Source organism: Engraulis encrasicolus, chromosome 23 (assembly GCF_034702125.1).
Source record: "Engraulis encrasicolus isolate BLACKSEA-1 chromosome 23, IST_EnEncr_1.0, whole genome shotgun sequence".
NCBI lineage: Eukaryota > Metazoa > Chordata > Actinopteri > Clupeiformes > Engraulidae > Engraulis > Engraulis encrasicolus.
The window spans coordinates 38,198,649-38,208,705 of record NC_085879.1 but is presented as its reverse complement, the minus strand read 5'-3'; the positions used below and the strand labels follow the sequence as shown (position 1 = coordinate 38,208,705).

Below are 10,057 nucleotides of genomic sequence, written 5' to 3'. Positions count from 1 at the left end.
CGGTTCCTAGATGTCCATCACGCCAGTTATCATTTCGCATTTATAACCTCAGAACGTTAACGCAGTCAGAACAGCAGTCGCTTCTGGCAAAAAAAATCTGGTAACATTAATTGTGATCATTCGGGCTTGCAGAGACTGCTGGCAGGCTACAACCCCCTTTTAAACAGGTCGTCAAATCATCTATGGATACTAACGCTGTTACGAGAGAAACTACCATCAGCCCATCTTTAATTTGTGTAGGTTTACCGAGAAGAGTAGCCTATTTCTAGCGTTTGTAGACGGCAAAGAATTCAGACTTTGTCTTCGACACAGCCACTGCGAGCCAAGAAACAGCAAGAGGTGTGCAAACGAAGCATTCCATCATTCTCACGCAGATGGTTACATCGGCGTATGAGGAAAGTAAAAGTCGGCAACACTGTTCACTCCACCATGAATCATCAAACAGTGTTGGGGACCTTTTCCCTTTAGTGGTGGGTGCGCGCATTCTCTGACTTTTTGGATTACACCGTGAATCATTGCAAAGTTTAAATTTCATGTCAATAAAATGTAAACTCATAGCCCATCAGAAGCATCAGGTGAGCTCAGTCACTTTTGGCCGCGAGAGACTTTCTTTGTGTGTTATGGTAGGCATAGCCTACATTTGTGCCACGGAACGCAGTAACGTGGATTATTGAAACTGAAGACTTGATTTCTTCTATGTGGATATTTTTTTCCGTTTGGTAGCCTATAATTACGGACCATGCAAAGAACTCGAAACAGAGCGCGCCCAGTGCTTCACTGCGTGCGTAACAAGCTATAGCCAAGTCGCCTCCGCCCGTTCCCCAAATCCGCCCGCCTACTTATAAGTGATGATAGTTAATTATGTATCCACTGTTTAAGTCAGGAATGGATATTGACATGATACGGAGTTTGTATGCTTACAATTTGAAACGGTGATGACATTTAAAACTGAGTCAAACGGCCATAAACAGCATTGTGAAGGGTGTCGTAACGGCAGCATGAAGGTGGAACTTTAATTTCACGACGACATTCTGGCTAAAAACTCGCCCTGGCTGCTTCCCTGTTTCGCTTTAGGACTACAAGTGTGAACGAAATAAGCAAAACAGCATGAAGGAATAACAGTAGGCTAACGGAAATATCGTGACCTGAAATCAAGCGGGCGGAATTGGGAGCCTTTCGCCGGCGAATTGTGCTGAAACTAGATTTTGGACATGCTGGGCGTTATCTCCAAATTACGATAGAAAGGGCCACCAATGGTAGCTAATATTGCTCATTACCTCATCTACACAGTTGCCGCTATCCAAAAATATACGATAGCATAATCAAATAGTATTTGAAATAGTGACATTATCACGTTCACAGTGAAGTGATCAGTGAAGTGGGCGGAATTTGGCGACCTTACTTGTTTTAAAAGTGTTTGCAAGAACAGCATACCTGTTAGCTACAAAAAACTGCAAAATTGCCTGATTTTAAGACAAAAGTTGGAAAAGTTTCAACAGGCCAAATCCTGACAGTCAACGGGACGGCAGTGACAGGTCAGACAGTACACCATGCTTTTCCATTTAACAGTCCCTGCGCGAGGCCAAAATCCCCTCACACAGGGCATGTTTTAAAAGGAGCGTGTGCAGCGTAAAAATGAAATATGAGTTTCTCCTTGTTGTTTTGCCGCTCAAGTTGTCTGGGGCTGATGCAAAACTTCATGCTGGTTCAGTTTGTAATCAGGTAAATTCGCACGATTATCTGTGCGATTGCCATGAACATCGACTGTATGACTATGACCTGATGCTCCGATGCAAAGATGCACACCCACGAAATGGATAGGGTTGGATTTAGATTGTAGTTCTCAATTTAAAATAAATTCCCGGGAACTTCAACTGGATAATGAGGTAGGCTCTGTGGTCGTTTAAGATTTTTAAACATTTCATCCAGTGTTTATAAATTAGGAACCGAAAATGGCACCGTCAGGAACCGGCATTGAAACGTAGGTTCTGGAACCGGAACCGAAACCGAAAAATTCTGATCGGTACTCAGCCCTAGCCACAGCGCCCCCCGAACTCAATTTAATTCCGCTTTCAAATCATCATATAAAATGCTCCACCATTCGGAATTAAATGAAAATGCAATGTCAACTTGACAGAACTCTTTCATTCTGAATTATTAATTCATCATTTTAAAAAATCATGTACCGTAAACGCGGCCACTATCCAGTTTGCATTTTTCTCGTCGATCTTACCCAATATATCTTTCTGCCACTCACATCCTATCTACTTTTGCACCATCCAATTTACATTACAGCAGATAATGCAGCAAATAAAAAAAATGGCTCAATAACATTTTATGAAGTCTGAAAAAGTTCTACAAATGTATTGCTCTGTATGCTTCAGCGAGACTGTATTTCAATAGTGTTGCTAATTAAAGCCAGTTGGATAGTGTATTTGAAAGGTAGAGTGCACCACTTCCCCAAGGGACCTGTGGTTTCCCTCCAATTGCTTCCTGCGTACTTCTTAATTGCAACATGCAAGAAAAAGACAGACGAGGGTCAAGCAAGGGTCTCAACATCTTTGTGGTCTGCACACAATCATTTTCTTTTGTGCCTCTTACATGCCCAGTCTTAATAAAAACTTTCTCAAAAGCTATAGAATGAAAGGAACAGTGTGCATCTCAGAGTCCCAAGTTCCACTAACCAAAAAAGGGCTAAATACTTTAAAAAAATATTTAAAAATATATATATATTAAAAAAACGAAGTCTTTCGGGGTCCAAGTGGCATACACACACAATAATGACCATTGCATTGCTCTTTATGCTTTGGGAATAATGTACTGCAAACATGTTGTTAATTAAAGGAGCTTTGCGTGTGAAAGGAACAGTGTGGCTCTGGGGTTCCCTGTGGCTTCTTCACTTGCTTGCAAACCAAAAGAGACAGTAAATGTGCCCTCCTGGGAGCGCAGTGTTCCACAGACGTGCCCATGAGTATGTTAAGACCAAAGCCGCAGCAGTTTACTCCAGCAAACACACGTTGATCATACATTACATACCGTATACAACAATATGTGGATGAGGCTAAGAGTCTGCCATAAAAGGGCTGAGATCCATTTAGAAGCAGCAGAGTGTTGCTCTCAGGGTCACGATGGTCCGTGCTCACGTCCATGAGCATGTTGCAAACAAAGCTGTATCGATAATCATGTACCATGAAGCAGTGGCGTAACTATCGGTAAGCAGGGACTGCAGTTGCTTACGGGCCCACGACCTCTTAGGCCCTGGTGGGCCCCCATCGGCATTGAAGTCTAGGACGTCTCTACACACGCAGAAAATTCCCCTACAAACCTTTTTAGTAAAAGACGTTGACCGGACCGTATTAATATCACAACAGATGCCACCGTCCAACATGACGGTGTGCCGTTTAAACACGACACCAATGGCAAAGCCATGGCACTATTAATATTGTGCTAATAATTATGTTTAGTTCATTAGACGGTTCTTTAAAAATACAGTCATATAATATGTTTCAAACCCAGTGTTTCCCATACATTGAGGAAACTATGGCGGCCCGCCATAGTTTAAATTTGGCCGCCATAGTTTACGAAAATGTAAAAAAAAAAAAAAAAAAAAATTTTTTTTTTTTTTTTTTTTTTTTTTTTTTTTTTTTTAACGATATCCGTTTTTGTTAAAAACGATTTGAAATTACGATTTTGAATTTCCTTCGCATTTTCCTCCTGGAGTAAATACATCCTATAGACTCTGTATTGGTTAGATAAGTAGTGCCAGGGTAACACAGAATGAGGGGAAAGCATTAGGAAGTGACCGTAAGGGTATTACAGTTGATTCATGTGTGCACACGTGTAACATCGGGTGAGTAACAGAACATGTGCGCAACGATGCGTTATCTATGCGAGGATCTTCGTCCAAATCGCTAGTCGCATGCATCATCGCTAACTGCGTTTACAAATTACATCGCGTGCCGCGTGTAAGGGAAATGTTAGTTGTTGACATGTATGGAATTCACTTCAATTTGTGCTGTTTCTTGCTTCAGTTGTGGACAAAACGATTGGCCAAACTCACAATAGAAAGCCTTTGCTGTCCCAGAGAGCTGAAAAAAAAAACCTTCATAGAAGAAGTCACACTTAACAGGGGTGTTAACCAATCCAATGAGTTCTCTCATTGCTCTCTCTCTCTCTCTGTCTCTCTCTGTCTCTCTCTCATAGTAGCCTACTATTTACCCATAACAAATGGTGAATTTCTGAGCCCTTTTTAATTTTTAGCCTATACCACTGAAGGCATGATAATGCTTCATCATATTTTAGAAATAGGGCCTATGTGCCTTTTATATACCAAATGTTTATCATTTTGAAATTGTTTCAGTTGTTTATGACTTGTGTATGACTGAAATTATCTCTGCATACTATCAGTGCTGCATTGCTTTGTAAAGATAGGCTATTCAACACACTTTAAAAACACACTGAAAAGATACGGCCATAGTAGCCTACTAAAACATTTTGTTCATAATAATGGCGATTAATAAATGGTGATCTTAAATTTTTTATACTGACATCCTTGAATTTGACTTGGTAGATCACGGCAGACCATCAACTTCAAAAGTAGATCTTGGTTAAAAAAAGGTTGGGCACCCTGCTATAGAGAGAACCACAAGTGCTTGAAAGACAGGGATCAAAAGCCTAGTCAACTTGTTTGTAGTTTACTTGGGTTTGGGAGCAATATAAAAAAAAACGCTTCAGAGAAGGGACAGTTGGGATGGAGTTTACTAACACTCCCTAGGCTTTGTTTTACAGTTATAATGAGTTTGGTGACAGACCTTCATTGACACAGCAGAGGAGACATCGGGCTGCATATAGAAATTAATGTGTAATGAATGTGAATATAGACATAAATGTGTAATATGTTGTTCAGCCCTTTTATAATGGGAGGAATTTGGAAAAAACTGGCCCTGTGACCAGCACCCCCTCATGTAGAATGTGTACGCCTTACAGATATGTGTGGGGGAAAAGGCATAGCTACCCTCTAAGACCCTTTTTTGTCTATGCGTTAACAATTTCACAGTGCTCTTAAATTTTTATCTCTGCTCCTATTTTGTTTTATTATTGTTTCCCAGACCCCTGCATGAGGGACGAATGAAAATGTGTTGTAAACGGAAATTATTCACTGTACTGCATTTTTTGACAATGACAATGTACTACTATTATACAAGTCATGGGTAAAATCTTATGTAGCCTTATTTCTCAAAATATAAATGGCTGAAATATAGGCCCAGGCCTACAGTTTCTCCATGCGCCAATGTCATACTGTAGTCATTGTTTTGCCGTTTTGCATTTACGCTGCAAGAATACACCACCCCCCCCCCCCCCCCACACAAAAAAAAAAGGCCCCGTGTGAGAAGACCCCCCCCCCCCCCCCGGACAAAATAAACCCCGGCTGCCCCCATAGTTTCCAAAATTTCTGTGGGAAACACTGAAACCGCAATAAATATCTTAACAATACGGTGTATTTGAGTCTTTTATTTTTTACATTACGACTTGGAATTATGGGTTATGGGTTATGATGAACTAATTTTAACATGTTACGTAGCCGACGTGCGTCCATACAGGAAGAACTTTGGTGCAACGTGCAAGACGTCACATCACATTAGAAAAAAAAGAAATCATATTATCTAAACTTTAACAATGTGTTGGCGACGATGGATAACAAAAAGAAGCACCGAAGCGGATTTCAAAAAAGAAAACGGAAAGAGGAGCTGCTGGAAGAACGAAAAAAACTTCCGAAAATAAACTCCTTTCAAAGAGCCGGAGAGGGAAAGGTGGACGTTGTTCCTGCTAGCTACAGTGAAGATTGCGACCAAGAAGAGAACTATGGACAGAGGGGGACTGTGAAGGTATCTGGCCCCCTTGTTGTGCTAGAAGCAGGGGGTCTGACTCTGACAGTGACAGCTGGTTTACAGAAGATGACAACCTGGCCAGTTCAAAAACCGACGAGATAGCACCCGACTGATATGGGACATTTCCCCGACAGCCTTGATGCAGACGTGAAACAGGAAAGAACAAGCAAAACAATGTTAGCACGCCACATATCCAGCTTGCTAGCCGCGTTGCGTGTGTTGAACTGTGGATTTAAGTCAAATGGAATAATTGCGAGAAGCCCTGGGATCAAGGCAGCGTTTTATGGTAAGGTAAGGACATTTGGTTGTTAATTTTGCCGGCCGTGGCATGCTGAGTTGGGTTTATTTTGCCTGGTGCAATTGTTGTCACAAGCCTCTCACGTTTTGAAGTGTGTTTGGCTAAATGGTTATTGCGCTATGTAGACGGACACGGATGATGTAACATTCTTTTTTCAAATTTCGTGCGCTTAAAATCAGTCCGTGCTCGTCTTTGTTCTGCTTTTACATGTCTTCATGAACACTTTGGAAAATCTCCATATATGGCATTTCAATGCAGATATGCCGAAACGACAGAGGAGTAGGCTACTGCACATTCGTTGAAGGAAAGGGTGGTGCTTGAAAATAGATCGGTTATAATAATGCATCTGCGTGAATGTTTCACAGACATTTCAGACACAAGCTTAACCTGCAACTAGTGTCAATGTATTTGCATGATTAGTAGCCTACTGTGCATAGCAATGACTGCATATCTGTCTCAAAGACTAACAATTAGTCTCTTGAGTTTCATTTTGGCAACATAGGAGGACTAACTTAGTTTTAGTGGGTTCCTGGATTGGTCTGTCGCGCTTCGGTGTGGTCACTTTGCAGGTGTAAAGTGATAACGTTTTAAATGCACTCAAATACACTCAAATACACTGAGGTTTGGCTCGTCTGATTTTTTCGGGGTTTTATGCCTACGTGTTTTCGTGGATGTGTGCAGCATACCAAATGTGTTTTCATGGACATGCATGGTGTGCCGTCAGCATGTTTTGGTTTATGTGGTGATGCGCTGTCATCAAAGGTTCCGTTCAAGGTGCGCTGTCACCATTTGTCTGTGTGTGATGTGTGATCATACTACTATGAAGGCCGATTGATGGAACTGTCGCCCTATCCTGGACCTTTATCATGTGTTATACTTTATATGGGGCCCACACAGATAATGTTGCTTACGGGCCTATTGCTGTGTCGTTACGCCACTGCCATGAAGCATGTGTTTGCAGACGCCACAAGCCTTATAACCAAGTTTCCTTCACCACAGAAAGAGATACCCTCTCTACAAAAAGAAAGGAATGGAATGAAAAGGTAGTGTGTAGTGTACCTGTCAGGGTCGCCATGGTCCGCGGAGAGCACATTGTAGCAGTTGGTATATACCACGTAGTATGCGTTTGCTGACGCTAAGGGCCTTAAGCCAAGTTTTCCATATCAAAGAAAGAGATGTGAAAATGGTGGATCCAAACGTCTGAACCTGCGGTTCCTCTCGTGCTGAGCAGGATTACCATTGCAACAACACATCACCAGTAGGGTAAAACTAACCTCTCACGACAGTTTAAACAGAGTTCACGTTCCTTATTAGGGAACAATCAAACGCTGTGATGTGTGGAATAGCTGTCTGGGTCCATGCAGACGTCCATGAGCACATAGTGTGCATTAACTGACTCTAAAGCTACCTTCACATACAACACTCGCTTCTCGCACACTCGCTCATGGAACGTTTGCTTAAGGTTCCTACGGCTTGAACTGCCAATGCACAAGCGTGAAGTACCGAACTCATTCCAATTGGTTACTCGCTTACTCTCCTCGCTGAAAGTTAACATATTTTCAACTCGGAATCTGCCCATATTGCATCGCTTGTACACCCATCCCCTACTTCCTCCTCACCTCGCTGGAACACATACACATTCTGTTGACTTCACTCGCTGTGCTAGTAACTAGTAGAAATGTGTGTGAACGAGGCTTAAGAGGCTGTTACCCAAGTTTTCCACATCAAAGAAAGATATATCCCTTCTTCAAAAAAAATGTGCATGGCAAACCTCTCTGGGTCTCTATAGTCCACGCAGACGTCCATGCCCTCTCTTAAAAAAACGAAACAAAAAAAAAACAACAACAACAACTGTGTATGGCACACCGCTTGGGGTCTCTGTGATCCACGCAGATGTCCATGTGCCCGTTGCAGACTAAGCCGTAGCAGCTAGCATCAGCAAACATTCACTAACCAAACCAAAAAGAGAACAATAAAAATACCAGAGAGAATAAAGGACGTGCATACCTCTCTGGGTCTCTGTGGTCCACGCAGACGTCCATGAGCACGTTGCAGACGAAGCTGTAGCGGTTGGCGGCGCTGTCGTTGAGCAGCTGGCCCACCATGGAGTGGTTGAGGTTGTGGGCCGAGGGGTTGGCGATGGCGTCGATCATGAAGGTCTGGTCCCACAGCATGTTGGAGTCCGACGGGTCGATGTTGTAGTAGATGGAGTTCTTCACCTTGGAGCAGAACTCGCTGCAGGCAAAAAAGACAGAGGAGATTTGCACCACATCAATTAAAAAAATCGATCGAAAGAAATCTATACTTTTACAATGACGGGACTCACTGTGGAAGAGTGATGATGGGGACAAGAGGATACATAAAACAAAGACATTAAGAGTCAATAGAAGAAATCAATATTCTTTCAGTGTTTGAACTTCTTAGTTCAGTTTGACATTGGAGCAGAGCACGCTGTCGAAGCATGGCGTAAGGGACAAGAGGATGCACACATAAAAAACAAAGAAATAAAAAAAATCAATAGATAGAAATCTTTAGGTTTTCAAATGTTGGAACTTCTTCAATCAGTTTGACATTGGAGTAGAACTTGCTGTAGTTGGGAGATATTTTTTTTCAAAGCTGCAAGACAAAAACGGAGCATAAGGGGAAAAAAATGCTAGAAAAAAAAAAGGTATACTTTTTGAACTTCTTATATTACCTTGACATGAGATGAGAGAGACAAGAAGAGATAGACAAGAAGATATATAGAAAAAATGGAAAGAAATCTATTCTTCTTCAGGGTTTTAAACTTCTTGTGTCAGTTTGACATTGACAGACGTTCCTTCTTCATTTTGAACTCTTGTGTTGTTGAGGTGTTTTACCTGAAGATCTCCCCGAACTTGCTCTTGAGGTGGCTGCAGGAGGTGTAGAGGTCGTACAGGTACGCCAGGATGCAGCGCTCGGCTGACGAGCAGTCCGCTGGGTTCACGCCAGACTTCACTACGATGCGCAGCCTGCAGGCAAAAACAAAAAGCCGTCAGCACAAATGGAGCGGGGGAAAAAAACACAACAGCACAACCACAAACAAACAACAGCTATAAACACCCCATGGGTAAAGCTCTTAAAATCGCGCCTACAGCCATAAATAAAAGAAAAAACTCCAATGTGAAATGCATCACGGTGAAAGAAAAAAAAATCAGGGCACACAACAAACAAGTTGCTGCTAGTGTCAGCAAGAGATTAAGTAACACAACTGAGTACAAGGTACTGCATTAACCATGTAGGAAGGAGCAAGTCTCATGTTGATTCAAACATCAAAGCTGTGATCACACATTACATTATTTGTCTGTGAAAAACAATGAAATTCATTTTCGTATTAATTTCATATGCAAGACTGGAAATATGTACGCCATTATGTTTCAGTCGTTTTCATACAATATTCATCAATGTGATGCAAGAGATGGTACACTAGGTATAATGCAATCGAAATTGGCATACGATACGGGTCGAACTCTCCAAAAATCTTATTTCCACATTCGGCAAAGGTCCTACGCTGTAATAAACCAATTTTCCACTAGATCAGAGGTGTCAAACTCATTTCGGTTCCGGGGCCACATGCATTTAATTTGATCTCAAGTGTGCCGGACCAGTAAGGTAATTGCAACATACTGCACATTACTGCTTCATATCGGAATCACATTGCTTGTCAATCATCTGGAGGTGGATTTCAGCAGGTATATCAGGAGCACTGATGGGGCTTTCAGGCCGACCAGAACGGAGCCGGTGCCGGTGCCCGCACCAGTTACGTTCAGCACTAAAGTGCTTACCTGCGAACCTCCCGTGTTCATACTGGGCTCTAAACTGTTTCTGCACGTGACTGTGTTACCCGGATGAA

At 42.1% G+C, this 10,057-nt stretch overlaps 1 protein-coding gene across 1 annotated transcript in view; it reads right to left on the bottom strand.

The window, feature by feature from the left end:
* med12 (mediator complex subunit 12) overlaps nucleotides 1-10,057 on the bottom strand; it is an 83,619-nt gene that overhangs the window by 40,579 nt on the left and 32,983 nt on the right. Inside the window, exons 20-21 of the mRNA XM_063189791.1 lie at nucleotides 9,045-9,176; nucleotides 8,194-8,421 (exon numbers count right to left, since the gene is read on the bottom strand). Of these exons, the coding sequence (XP_063045861.1) occupies nucleotides 8,194-8,421; nucleotides 9,045-9,176 (360 nt within the window). The remainder of the gene's footprint in view (nucleotides 1-8,193; nucleotides 8,422-9,044; nucleotides 9,177-10,057) is intronic.